This window comes from Typopeltis vanoorti, chromosome 19, assembly GCF_054136105.1.
Source record: "Typopeltis vanoorti isolate ZY-2024b chromosome 19, IOZ_Tvanoo_1.0, whole genome shotgun sequence".
Classification (NCBI taxonomy): domain Eukaryota; kingdom Metazoa; phylum Arthropoda; class Arachnida; order Uropygi; family Thelyphonidae; genus Typopeltis; species Typopeltis vanoorti.
Genome location: NC_143567.1, coordinates 80,569,268 through 80,585,007, shown reverse-complemented (window position 1 = coordinate 80,585,007; position 15,740 = coordinate 80,569,268). Strand labels below are relative to the sequence as shown.

At 35.6% G+C, this 15,740-nt stretch overlaps 1 protein-coding gene across 1 annotated transcript in view; it reads left to right on the top strand.

Moving 5' to 3' along the window:
* LOC150096285 (adenosine kinase-like) overlaps positions 1-15,740 on the top strand; it is a 286,808-nt gene that overhangs the window by 58,182 nt on the left and 212,886 nt on the right. The window contains exon 3 of the mRNA XM_090409587.1: positions 6,563-6,616. Within this exon, the coding sequence (XP_090265713.1) occupies positions 6,563-6,616 (54 nt within the window). The remainder of the gene's footprint in view (positions 1-6,562; positions 6,617-15,740) is intronic.

Below are 15,740 nucleotides of genomic sequence, written 5' to 3'. Positions count from 1 at the left end.
TTAAAATATTAAAATATTCTGATGCAGATTGTAACCATCTCGATACATTAGAAATCAGAGTTGAAGAACAGTGCATATCATGCAGTTTGCATAAAGTACTAATGCAACTATTGAACAAGATAACGATGCATTATTTAAGTGAAAAACAGTTAGGAGATTTAGTTGTAGTTGACCATGAAACTAACACATTGTTAGTTTCGTGTAAATTTAGTGTTAGTGAATTTAGACGATCCAGGTGAATGGGGAAATATTGATGAAAAATTAAGAGTTATTTTAATTGAAATGGGGCCTGTTCAAAAGAAAAATATAATATATCCCAGAGATACATATGGTCATAAATTTGGTGACATGTATTATAATAGAAAAATGGAAAACGGGGAGCTTGTGCTAAGAACATGACTCATTTATTCCGAAACCTTAAATGCTATTTTTTGCTTTTGTTGCAAACTTTTTGCACCTACTGAATCAAGTAGTCTTGTAAAAGGTTATAACGATTGGAGAAATGTAAGTACAACTTTGCATACACATGAGACTAATTTAACTCGCATGAAAAATTTCTTAAAATGGAAGGAACTTGATAAAAATTTAAAAAAACAAAACTACTATTGATTGCCAGACTCAAAGTATGTATGAAATGGAAAAGAAACATTGGATGAGTGTTTCAGATTGCTTGATTGAAATTATAAAATTCCTTGGTAGCCAAAATTTAGCTTTTCTTGGATCATCTGATAAATTATATGAAAGGAATAACGGCAATTTTTTAAAATTAGTCAAACTGTTTGCAAAGTTTTATCCTGTTATGGAAAAATCATGTTGAAATTACCCTACAACGAAATAATAGAGTACATTATTTGAGTAAAGACAGTCAAAATGAAATATTGGAAACTAAGTAAAGCAATTAGGGATACAATTGTATTATCAATTCGAAAATCTAAATATTATTCCATAATTTTAGACTGCACACCTGATGCAAATAAAACAGAACAAATGACCATTATTATTCGCTTTGGTTCCTGTGACAATGGAATTGTCAAGATCAGGGAAAATGTTTTAGGTTTTGTAGATATATCTGATTCCACAGGACGTGGTTTATGTGCAACAATAATGGAACAAGTGGAAAAATGGAACATTCCCATTGAAGACATGCGAGGTCAAGGGTATGACAATGGGGCAAATATGAAAGGGAAAAAATATGGCTCCAAAATTTCCTTTTGAACAAAAATCCTCGAGCTTTTTATGTGCCATGTGCTGCTCATACTCTAAATTTAATCATTAACGATGCAGCCAAAGTGAATGCAGATACAATTAGTTTCTTTGCAGTTATTCAAGAAATATACAATTTCTTTTTATTCTCTTACAAACATTGGGCAATACTTTTAAAGTTCATAAAAAATTTAACAGCCATCAAAAACGCGATGGAAAAGTAAAATTAATGCAATCCGCACTCTACAATATCAGTTAGGATAAATTTACGATGCACTTTTTGAAATTTTAAGTAATGAAAATTTCAATAAAGAAACTCAGCATGAAGCACGAATATTATGTGCTAAAATAAAGGACTACAAATTTATTTGCTGTCTTATAACTTGGCATGATTTACTTAACAGAATAAATCCTGTGAGTAAAATGCTTCAAAACAAAAATATGAACATTACACTTGCAATGCTTTACAATCTATCGATTAAAAATATTCTTACAAGAGTATCGATCACATACAAATTTTAAAGAAGTTCTAAAAGCGGCAAAAGAACTGAGCGAAGAGGTGGATGGAGAACAAGAATTTAAAACTGGTACTGAAGTTCAATGAAAGAAGACACTACTAGGGTGACCACATCTAGTACTTTTTATAAATTTTTAGTGCTCTAGTATGTTGACCAACAGATCTAGTACTTTCTTTCTTCCGAATAATAATAACAACAACATGAGAGTTAGGCATATGAGTTTAATATTTTTCTCTTTTCCCACCTCCTCATATATCACATTCAGTGACAAGCATGATTTCTCCCCCCACCCCACTGTTCGCTACCCCCCCCCCCCCCCCCCCCGAACCAAACCCATACTTGCGCATTCCGACTAGTATTAACTAATGAAAATAAATTCTTCGGAAAAATTAAATATTTTAATCAGTCTTTTAGTCTTTATTTGAGCTGTAAGTCAGCAGTTAGAATTGAAGGAAGTACAGGAAGGTGGTTTAATGTTAAATCTTGTGTCAGACAAGGATGTACATTATCCCCTCTGTTATTCATTATCTATATGGATCACATTATGAAGGAAAGTGGTATTAAACATGATATCAGAATTGGAGATGTTAATGTCAGCTCTTTGTTTTATGCAGATGATGTTATGCTTCTAAATAAATCCGCTACAAGTTTGCAAGATTCCCTGACTAAATTGAATAACTGTTGTAATAGATATGGTATGAAGGTCAGCATTAAAAAGACAAAGACAATGAAAATAGGTAGAATTGTTGAAAATGTCAACTGTGTTATGAACGGGGAACTCATGGAACAAGTAAAACATTTCAGCTACTTGGGCACGATATTTTAGTGAAGATGGTCAATTAAATATAGACAACAGAATCAACAAAACAAAGCTGGTATGGTGGGAAGTCAATTGAATAAATTCATATGGAATAAGAGAGAAATTAGTCGGAACACTAAATTAGCTGTATACGAGACAGTGTTCAAACCAGTTTTAACTTATGGATCTGAGAGCTGGATCAGAAGTAAAACACTTGACCAAAGACTAGGGACTGCAGATATGAGAGCCCTGAGAAAGATTAGAGGTGTGAACTGATGGCATGAATGGTAATATCATATTAAAAACGAGAATATTAGGAAAGAACTTGACATTGTCAGCATCCATTAATGCGTTAGCAGAGCTAATCTGAAGTGGTATGGTCACTTAAACAGAATGGGTGAGGAAAGATTAGAAAAAGAGTGTTTTCTGCCAGGTTGGCAGGAAAACCACCCAGAGGAAGAACAAGATATAGGTGGGTTGATATGGTACAAAGTGCCTTAGACTATAGAAATATAAGATCTGATAATGTTGGAGCCTTGACAAATAACAGACTGATTTGGAGGAAAATTGTAGATAGGAAATTAGTAATGATGTAATTTTTTTCATGTAGTACTATCATATCCTGTACACCCCTTGAAGGTACATGTCAGGAATTTGATGATAAAATTTTAATAACCTTGAGGGTACATGTCAGGAATTTGATAAAATTTAATAAAAAAAATTTCAAGCATATTTATGTAATTTAATTTATTTTATGTTATTCTGTAAATATGTTATTTTTTGAATACTTATATTAAATGTTCTAATTATTCTGAATTCTTTTATTTTCTCATCTATCTTGAGTTTCTTTTATTTTCCTAAAAGATAGTTCCACTTGTAAACGTTTTTTAATAATTTTTATAAGTTACTAAGAATTTAGTAACTTGTAAAATGAAAGAATTTTTTAAACTTTAGTTCAAATAAATTTTAACTTGAATTAAAAGTCATTTTAATTCTGTTAGCGATTTGGATTGGTGAGAAGGCTATAATCCCTGTATAGTTATATTCAACCATTAAAGTGAAGTGTCTTTGTCAAAATTTGCTTTAACTTTTAAGAATTTTTTGAATATTCTGGTTTTTAACGATTATCCTGCCTAGTCAACACCTCGGATTCATTACATTTAGTGAACCAACGTGTGGCTGTTCTGTCAAAATTTATTTAAGAAATTTCAAATCATTTAAATTTTTATTATCATAAAAGAACCACACACACCCGGATCGTTACTGTGGGTGCTTAGATAGAAATTGCACGCTGTCGGCAAAGACCCTAGTGCCGGTTCTGCCTATGATTGCAGTACTACTACTAACAGTATTTCATGTGACAATAAGTTTGAAGCCATCTGGTGTGAGTTTGGAATCTTACAAGAACAATTACATAGTGGGGTTTTGTTACAAACCTGGTGGATCGATTGCTAGTGATGAAGAAAGGCATCACCAAATAGAAAAGATGAGCACAAAAAGAGCAATAGAATCTCATGAGAAGAATGAAAATGCATTTATTGACCTGGTGCAGTACAACTTCCTCAAGCAGCATGTGACAGAAGGAACTCAAGGTCAAAGAGTGTTAGATTTGATTATAGTGTCAGACGGCATTTCAGTTCAAGACCTAACTATTCTGCCTCCTCCTGGTGACAGTGATCATGGTACTCTCTTGGGAAATGACTAAGTTTATGAATGTTCTATTCAGAAAAGGTTACGTGCTGAACTACAAAGCAGGAAATTTTAACCAACCGAGGGGGGGATATACTGAGTTCAGTGGAATAAGATCGATTGCTGGATGGGAAGAATATTGACAGTATCGAATATCGAAGAATATCGACCAAAAGAAACATTTTGGTCGATATTCATGGGTATAAACGAGAAGCATGGGAAGCATTTAAACAATACTTAAATGATGCGATATCAGAATGTGTCCTGAGAGTTCGAAGAATAAATAGAGTATGAGTAAAATGGATGTGTAACCTTATTAAGCAAGAGATTCGTAAGAAAACGATGATATGGAAGGAATACTGTGTGCATAAGGATGATGTCCGTTATGAAAATTATAAGCCGCAGGCTAGAATAGTCACAACTGTTGTACAGAAAGCAGTCTTGAGTATGAAAAGAAACTGACTCTGCATGCTGAAGACAACCCACAAGAATTCTATTAATATGCTGCAAGTAAAAAAAAAAAAGAATGAATATGAAAGAGTAACTCTTCTAAATGCAGATGGTGTGAGGTTTACAGACGCAGAAGAGGTTGTTCAACTATGAATGCCCATTTTGTTAAAATCTACCAACCTGGTGTATTCCACATTGAGCTCACCTCACTGCTACCTCTTTGCTGGATGAAGAAACTCATGATGAGGTATTAGAACTTTTGCACAAACTGAATAAGAATTCACCAATAGGGACTGATGGGATATCAGCACGTGTGCTAAAAGAGTGTTCAGCTGAACTGACTATTCCATTGACCAGGCTGTTTAATATGAGTCTCAGAATAGGAAAGATTTCCCAGCAATGGAAAGAATGTATGGTAATTCCATTGCACAATGGTGGTGGTGGTGCAAAGACTTATATATCCAACTATTGACTAATTAGTATCTCAGGAGTGGTGGTGAAGATTTTGGAAAAATTAGTTAGGGCTCTTATTCAGAAATGGGTTGACAGTGGATCTCTGCAATGAGCAACATGGGTTTACTGAGAGAAGGTCATGTTTTAACAACTTGCTCACATTCTATAACGATGTTACCATTGAACTAGACAAGTGGAATGGATACACCATGATACTTTTTGGATTTTCTATGGCTTTTGACAGAATACAGCATGGTAGACTTGCATGATTTGGAGAATATTAGTGTGGATAAGAGGATGGCTGATTGACAGATATCAGAAATTGGTATACATGAAATGTGAGTCTGCAAGATTTAAGGTAACCAGTGGTGTACCGCAAGGATCAGTGCTTGGTCCACTGTTATTCAATCTGTATATTAATGATATTGGGGAGGATTTGACAAGTGACATACAGCTATTTGCTGATGGTGTAGAGATACGTAGGGTAATCAGGAGTGCTGCTGATATGCAGTACTTATAGGATGATTTGAATAGGTTGAAATTTTGGGCATGGAAAAATGGATGTCAGCAAATGAAAAGTTGTTCACTTTGGTGTGATTATATATCCAATGTCATATTATATTGGTGGGATTATGCTAGAAGAAACTGAGGATAGGGATCTGGGAGTGTTAGTAGATAAGAGTTGAAGTTTAGGGTCATGTAGCAAAGATTGCAAATACAACTCAGAAGATAATTTCAATGCTGAAATGACCGTTCACATATAAAGATGAGGATGTCATTTTGCCTCTTTACAAGGCCTTGGTAAGACCTCACTTCGTCTGTTGTGCACAGGTTTAGTCTCTTGGTTTCTGTTGTTGATTCTGATACAGTGGAGAGAGTGCAAAGGAGAGTGTTAAAAATTATATCATGATTGTGGAATATTGATTATGGAGACAGATTGAGAATTTGCAGACTGCAGATAGATACTAGCAAACAGGAGAAAGATTGGGGGCGGGGATATGAAATGAGACTTACAAACTTCTGAAAGGGTCACACATGATTTCAATTGATTGAAATTTTCAATTTATGCAGCGTGGGAAAAGGACAAGAAGGATGTGAGGGCTAGATTTTTCTCTCATAGGGTGGTGTGTAATTGAAATAGATTTCCATTGGATGTTGAGTGCTAGCAGTGTGAATGAATTCAAGAATGACTATGATAGCTATCTAGATATGATAGCCACATACTGCATGTAGTATGTGGCCTCCCTTGATGAGTTCCTGACTCCCTGGAGGTCTCTTTTAATAATAAAAAAAACTTAAGTGCTATGTTTTATGGTTATGATTTGAAGTTTCAAAGATAACTTGAACACTTTCCTAATACAAATTACATCTTGTTCATAATTTCATTGGCCTCTCTTTTGTTATCATTATATGTGTTTGTTGAATTTAAGATTGCTTTTTTAAATTTCAGATATGGGTTGAAACCAAATGATGCTATCCTTGCTGAAAAGAAACATATGACCATGTAAGTTCAAATACCCTTGTATTCAACTCACTTTTTGTGTATTTCATTTATCTTGTTGGTTGAGGAACTCAAATATTGCTAATTTCATTCATTGTGTGTATGAGCACAGGCAGATGCTGACTTACCTAAATTTGACTTGTGTAAAATTCAGACTTTCACCATTTATTCTTAGAGTTATAGAAAAATTGTGGATTATAAAAATTGCACTTAACATGCATACATTATTTGCATGTCATCTTGCAATGAGTACAAGATAAATAGCCCATGTGAGTGTATATATGCTTGTTGCTCAGTATTGCTTTGAAAACTGGCATGCTGTATGTTCATGTTCTCTGCAGAAGAGTACAATCATGAAGGGAGGGGGAAATGAAAAAAATGAACTTGGGTAAACATTCCAAAATTGATCTAAAGATAAATGAAAATTATAAAGAAATGTGAAGGTAGACAAACTTAACTATAGAATGTGAACTTGGTCTCATACCACAATCAATACAGTTGTGAAGGGTGCTGCCTGTATAACAGAACATATGAAAGAATCTATCTCTTTAAATCAATAATGATGATAACATAGGAATTCTGGTATCATTTATGACATGGAAAAATTGTCAACCATGTATATGGAAGACCAAATTTAAAAGTACACTCTACTAAGCTTAATGATTATTTAGACAATGGTAAGAAGCCCTTTTAAAAGGCAAAATCAAAATATAATCCAGGTGGTTTTCATTACTTGATAGCGATGTCATAATGTTAATGTCTAGAGAAACTACCAGTAACAATACTGAAGAAGCAGAGTAATATATTGAGCAGTTGAAAAAAAAAAAAAAATCAGTTAAGGTCCTTATTTGCTGTAACAAGTGTTTAATGTCGCTTAAGGGTCAAAGCCAAATAACTGGGAGGAGACCTCCATGTCACTTTTCAGGAATGCAGAGAACCGACTGCAGCTTCTAACCTTACCTTCACATTGTGCACCCTCATCAGTGGTATCTATTGGTACTGAACAAATGAGGATGGGCTGGCAATTTGGGACTTAGATGACCAAATTGTATTCTCCATTGGCTTAAACCAATAAGGCATATGATGATATTGTTATAATGATATATTTGATCTCTATTACTAATTGTTATAAAGAGGGGGATTATTTATTAATTTTTTTATTAATAGTCCTCATTTGTTATGAGATTTTCTCTTTAACAATTATTTCTAATTTCTGAGTGTTTTTATATGCACAAGGGTTCAATTCCGATTGGTGCAATGACTTTTTACTAATTCTTTCAGAATCTGAAAAATCACTGACTCAAGACCAAATACAAAATATACACATTTAATAAAACAAAAACAATATATACACTTCAAATAAAATTACACAACTAACTAAAAAATTAACTGGATCCAAGGCCTTTTAAAATAAACTTACACTTTAGAGATCAACCATTCTCTTCTAACTCATTCTTGATTTGTTTAACATATACTTAATCATGTCTGACTAAACACCTTGTTTATACAATAACAAACTGTTCATAGTCAGTTTCTTTGTTAAGGCCTTTTTTCCGAAGATATAAGATTCTCTTCTTTTTCCATAGAATCCTTTCTCATCACCCTTATATAGCACAGATTATTCCTCCTGATTCTGAAGTAAGATATTCTGAATTCACCGAAGCATAGGTACTCTTACCTCATGCAATTCAATTCAATTTTTGTACCAGCAAAAAAGATTTCTTCTAGTGTTTTATTTAAGTTTCTGAATTCCGTCTTCTTTTCCAGTAGAAATAACAGATCCTGTGTCCTTAAAACAGATGAAATTTTTCAATCAGCGTTTCCACGAACATTCCTATAGAACGTCAATTGCAATATTTCTTTTATTTACCAGTACTTATTTACAGTCTTAACTACTCCACTTTAAAGGCTCACAATTCTACGATTCCTTTTTTGGAATCTTCTATTAATATGTCCCTGACTGTCACATAAAAACTTAATTTCCTAAGAACAAAATTTTGCTGGCCCGTGTTCTTAAACTTCCATTAGCTCTCTCTTGTTTATCCTCCGTTCTTTCATATCGAACGCGCTCTTGTTTTTTTTACCTCAATACCGAACGCTCTCTCTGTCAATCGCCCATCAAACTCCTTGGTGAGCATGTGCACTCCATGAAAGTGGCAAACAAGAAGTTATGTATAATGGCTGACGTGTCGTCTCCGTTAGCATTACGAGAATGTCTTTACAAAACACAGCACTTAATAATTTTAGACCACAATAAAATTTTTTAAAATAACACAACTATTCAAATCCAGTAAGTACTTTTTTTTTTTAAATGCTTCGCATTTCATTTTGACAAAATAACATAAATAATGTGCACATTCCAAGTGCTGACAATATGTATTATGAAACCAAAACTAATAATGTACTAACATAAACAATTTGTAAAAATATTAATAATTTTAAATTATGACTATTTTTATATTCTCCATTGGCTTAAACCACGAAGGCATATGATGATACAACATGAAGAGATTTCATGCTGGCTGGAACATGGCCCTCACTGTTTTCATCAGGGAACCAGGGCTAACAGTGAAAAGTCAGCTACTGGAACATGCTCCAATTTAATCTCTAGAAGAAGAAGAATTGAAGAATTTGCGATAGGAACCATCAATATGAGGAGTATTAATGAAAAGGAATCGAACTTGCAGAAGAATTGGAAAAGTACGACATGGACATAATTGGCATTAATAAGACGAAGACAAAAACAGGTAATATCTTACTAAATAAGTATAGGATGTTATTTTCAAGCAATAATGATCTAGGAAAGGAAGGAGTAGGGATAGCTTTTAACACCAAACATGAAGATAAACTTCTTCATTCGAAGGCAGTTCCATGTAGAGTTATGCAGGCAAACTTCAAAATGGTTACATGGACAGTGAAACTTATTTGTGTCCATGGTCCCCCACAGAAGATTCTCTTAAGGAAGGTAGAGGAAATTTTTGAGTCACTAATGCAGGCAGTTGGCATAAACAAAATGGAAAAGTTAGTCCTTATTGGAGAGCTGAACAGCAGAGTAGGAAATGACCCCCACCAGGCATATATGAACATTTTGGGAAAATTTGGAGAAAGCGACAAAGCTAATGGTGTTTATTGGATTTCTGCTCAGGACACAGACTAGTAATTACTAACATCACATTTCATCATAAAGATGTGCATAAGTTTACATTGAGAGAAGACACAAGAAATAAGAAAAGCCTTATTGACTACGTCATTGTTGATAGAGATATCATGCTCGTTCAAGATACAAGAATGTACAAAGGATTTAAAATTGGAAGTGACCATTACTTAGTACTAAGTAGGATAAAAATGGAGATCACATTGAAAAGAACAATATGTAAGAAAGTTTTAAAAATAATTAAAGTTGAGCAGCTTTTACAAGTAAATTGTAGACTCGACAATACAAACATTATTGAATTAAAAATGAAACGAATTGAAAACTAGAACCAAATATTGGAGTCTCAGTGGCAAACTGAAAATTGATTGAGTCAGCTGGGAAGGTATGTGGTGAAGTTGTCTGCAAGGGTAGAAAAATAAGAACATCATGGAGGACACAAGAAGTTAAAGAAGAAAGCATTCCAAAAGTTTCTAGCAAGTAAGTCAGCAGATGCCCTAAAAGAATACAGAGAAAAATGTAAGAGAGCTAAGCTGTGTGTAAAAGTAGGTAAACAAAAGTCAGGGAAGAATATGGTAAATGAATATCAGGAAGTTGGCAAAATATTCTGTAGACTATTGAAGAAGCTTAGAAATGGAGGAAAGAACACTGTAAAAGGAATTAAAGATGATAAAGGTAACATGAAAACTGAAGATAAGCATATTCTAGATGTTTGGAGTAGCTACTTTGAAAGACTGTTAAATGAACCTAGCAGTGGCAGAACACTAATAGAAAATTTTCAAGAGGAATGAAAAGTGGAGTACATATCAACTTGAGGCAGAAAAAGCCATCAAAAACTTGAAATGTGGAAATACAGCTGAAGTAGATGATATTTGACCAGAAATGCTTAAGTATGGAGGTATAAAAGTTTTGCAGCAGCTACTTGCATAATTATTACTATTATTATGGTTGACTCCAGGGAATCCTTAGACTACATCAAGGGAGGTCCTAAACATCATGTCCACACAACTATACGACAATCTCATGGTATCTATCATACCTTGCCTTGAACTTGCTCACCGTCATAGCACCCACAACAGACTCTGGCAGCTTATTCCACTCATTTACCACTCTAAAAGTAAAGAACCAGCTCTGCTCTAACACCCTGCTAACCACACTCTTGCCCTGCTTCCATAGGTGTCCCCCTAGTTCTCCCACCACCACCAGTCCGGATCTCAAAAATATCCTCTGAATTAATCCTATAGAAACCCTTTAGCAATTTGAATGTCTCGATCATATCTTCCCTTTTCCCCCTATCAACTAATTTCTGCAACCCACAAATCTTCAACCTGTTCTCATATGGTTCATTCCATAGACCTGCTATCATCTTAGTCACTCGCCACTGGATCCTCTCCACCTCCTCCCCATCAAGAAGGAACCTAGGTGACCAAATCTGGGCACAGGAGTTGAGATGAGGTCTTATCAAGGCTCGGTACAGAGGTACAATAACTTGCTTGTCTCTGCTCATCAAGGTATTTTTCAACAACCAAGTGAGTTGATGAGCTGATTTAGCTACTTTTGCAATGTGCCCCCTAAACTTCATCTCCCTATCCACCAACACTCCCAAGTCCCTGGCCTCATCAGTCTCCTGGAGTACAGTTCCACCAATGTGGTATACTACTGATAATCTTTTCACCCCAAAATGCATAACCTTACATTTTATCACATTAAATTGACATTCATTCTCCTTAGTCCAGAACTCCAATCTATCCACGTCGTCCTGCAAGATTTTGACATCTTCTGCATTCACTATTGCCCTACCCAACTTTGTATCATCAGTGAATAAATGCACTGTTCCTCTTAGATCCTTCCCTATATCGTTAATGAACAAATTAAACAGCAGTGGCCCAAGAACAGAACCCTACGGCACACCACTAGTCACAGGCCTTCTTTTGGGCTCTACTCCTGAATAAACTACTCTTTGATATCTCTCCATCAACCACCCTCCTATCCATCTCACCAACCCTATATCCATCCCCATCTGCTCCAGTTTACTGATTAGGGTTCCATGTGGTATCCTGTCAAAAGCCTTGGCAAGGTCCAGCAGTATCACTGTAAACCCATTACCCATATCCAGTTCAGCCATCACTGTGTTATAAAACTTGAGCAAGTTACTGAGGCATGATCTACCCTTCACAAAGCCATGCTGTTCCCCCATACAGTATCTGATTTTCATCAATCCATTCCTTTATTTTTCCCTTGACTACTTTCTCCAAGACCTTGACAATGACTCCTGATATGCTGATCAGTTGGTAATTTGCAACTGTAGTCTTGGATCCTCCTTTATGCAGTGGAACTATTTTCCCTTCTTTCCATACCTTCGGGACTAAACCAGACCCGAGACTCAGATTAAACAACATGGTCAAGGGCACTGATAATTCTTTAGCCGCTTCATGCAAGACCTGTGCCGGTATACCATCCAATCCCACAGATGTATTCACATTAAGGTTCTGTAATAGACTATTCACCTCCACTTCATTCATCACAATTCCCATATAAACTAATGGTTCCTTCAATTTTCAATGTCACCACCTGGATGATATACTTTTGCAAAGTGCTCGCTCAGTAACTCCACTATATCGACTGATTCAGTGACCTCCTTACCATCATCATTTCTTAAAATCATTTTGCCATGTACAGTTTTTTCCTTGCTTGCAGCATATTGAAAGAACTGTTTGGGATTCTCTTTAGCTTGCATAGCTAGTTTCCTTTCATAATCTGCTTTTGCTTTTTTTACCACACTCATTACTCTTCTGGCCTGCACTTCATGCCGTTCGTGTGCCTGCAGGTCACCTCTTTCTTTGAATTCCCTCCACAGTTGTTTCTTTTTTTGCAGCTCAAGCTTAATGGTGTTATTCATCCATTTAAATCCTACTTGTTTTACTTTTCGGACCCTAGGTATACAATCAGCCATGACCTCTAAATGCTCCTTGACCACTTCCCATGCTCTATCGACATCCAGCCCTTGCAGTTGTACATGCCATGGCACTGATCCAAGCAATCCCCTAAGCTTGTCATATTTACCAGCCTGGTAATTCCACATATACCCTGTCTTAATCGAAAATTCCACACCTTTAGCCACCTCCCAGGTCAAGACCTTATGATCACTCTTACCAGTAGGTGGCAACAGGGTCATATTCATTACAGTCAAATTCTCCAATGCTATTACCAGGTCAAGCACTCTCACACCCTTAGTATTTTCAGTTACATGCTGTCTCAGATAGTTATCCCTTAATAATTGAATAAAATCCATTTCCTTCCTCAGATGTGTCCTCTCCTCCTTCCAATCAGTGTTACCATAGTTGAAATCCCCCATAATAATTACCCTCCTTCCACTCATTTCATCAATTTGTTTATGCATACTATCTCCACCATCTATTCCATCACCTGGTCTATAGCAGCACCCAACTGCATATTTTGTTCTGCCAGTCTCAATCTCACACTAAATAGCCTCAAATGAGCTCTTTTCACTATCCTGCAATACAACTTCAATTTTCCTTGGCTGCAGTTCATCAGCTATCATCAATAACACCCCTTCACCCCCGTTTTATTCTCTCTGTCCCTCCTAAACACACTATAACCTACACATTCTATCTCACTAATGATATCATCTTCCGTCAGCCATGTTTCACTAATGCCAATAACCTGCGGCCAGGAAGAGCCAATCAAGGCCAAAAACTCTTCCTTCTTGTTTGTAATACTCCTGGCATTAGTATACATGAAATGCAGTGGTCCCTTTGTCCCACCCCTATCTTGATGCGTTATTTTAACTATTCCATTCAGATTTTTTGTCCTTAGTACTGGCTCAGGTACATTATATACAAACTTACACTCAACTGTCTCACTGATGTCTGCATATCCACTCCCCCACCCCTTGGTAGTTCTAGCTTCCCTGGTTCTGCACATCCATTTTCACTTTATTCAGCAACACTTTTTCCAGTCTCCGCACACCAAATTCATTCAAATGGAGGCCATCCATCTTGTATAAATCCTTTCGCCCATCAAACTCATTCCACACCACACCGTCTGCATAACCTGCGCATAATGTCATTTGTGATTATGGCCCTCCTAAACTCCTGTCATACCGCGGCAAGAGACTCGCCATTCTAACTCTGTCACTCTTTTCTTTCGCTACCTTTAACAATACTTTCAAGTCCTCTCTCATAAAAAATTTATCTCCTTTCAATTCATTCGTACCCACCACAACTATTAATTCTTTCACCCTCTGTTTTTGCGCTCTAATACTCTCACTTACATCCTTAAATTTTGCACCCGGTAAGTACGATTTAGTTAAACTCCTATCACTCCTCTTAATAACGAGTCACCATATAACACTCTTTCCTTCATTTCAGAAACTCTCCCACTCTTATGCTTATTTTTTCCTTTCAAACACTTGTTTATTTACATTAGCCGACTCACTCTGGAAAGAGTTTTGCAGGTGCTCTAATTGTCGCTGTGCATTTTGTATCACTGTAGATAATTCAGAAGCCCTGGACAGAAAATTAAATTGCCAATGATTGAAGTAGAGTTCTCATAACTCTCATCTATAAAAAAAGAGAAAAAAACTGAATGTGAGAATTACAGAGGAATTTCTCTACTAAGTATGTTCCAGGTAAGATTTATACAAGCATACTTGGAAAAAAAGGTTGAAGGATTGTGGAAGAGAAACTTGGAGAAGAACAAGCTGGGTTCAGGACAATCAGAGGTTGTCAAGATCAGAATTTCACTTCAAGACAAATAGTTGAGAAATCATGGGAATATGAAAAGGATATGTACTTAAGTTTTGTAGATCTTTCTATTGGAAAAGACACATGAAAAGGTGCCCAGAGAAAAGTTTTTCAAAACATTACAATTATATGGGGTGAATAGAACATTATACAGAGCAATTACATAGTCTCGATTGAAGTTGTCAGTCAGCAGTTAGAATTGAAGGAAATAAAGAAAATGGTTTGATGTAAAATGGGTGTTTAAGACAAGGATTCACATTATCTCCACTCTTATTCATCATTTATAAGGATCATATTATGAAAGAAAGTGGCATCAAGCCTAATATTAGAATTGGAGATATCAAACTTAGCTCTTGACTTTATGCAGATGAAGGTGATGTACTCCTAAACACATCCAGTGCAGGTCTCCAGGATTCACTAACTAAATTGAATAACAGTTGTAACAAATTTGGACAAAAATCAGCAAAGGAAGACCAAAGCTATGAAAATAAGCAGGTGCATAGACAACTTCAGCTTATTCTGAATCGAGATCATAAAGAACAAGTAAAATATTTCAGCTATTTAGCACAGTTTTTTAGTAAAGATGGCAGGTTAAATCTGGAAATAAACAACAGAACAAGCAAAGCTGTGGTGGGTAGCCAGCTGAATAAATCTATATAGAATAAGAGAGAAATTAGCCAAAACATCAAAATTAGCACTATACAAGATGGTGTTCAAACAGATTTTACCTTAAGGATCTGAGATTGGGTTAGAAATAAAGCAACTTTATCAAAGACTAGACACTGCAGATATGAGGATTGTGAGAAAAAATTAGGGTAGTAAACTGATGGCATTAATAGCAGAATCATATTAAAAAATGAAGATATTAGAAAAGAACTTGACATTATTATCATTTAAGAATGTGTCAGCAGAGCGAATCTATGGTGGTATGGCCAATTAAATAGAATGGGTGAAGAAAGGTTAGCAAAACAGGTGTTTGATGGCAGGAAAAAGGGACCCAGAAGAAGATCAAGGTTAAGGTGGATTGATTCGATCAGAAGTACTTTAGAAATATGGAATGTTAGATATGATATTGGAGTGCTCCCAAGTAATAGATTGTTTTGGAGGAAAATTGTTGATAAGAAATTAATAATAATGTGAACTTAATCATGTAGTACTGTCATAATAACCTGAACACATGAGGAAATTAATGGAGTGTTTAATGTAGATG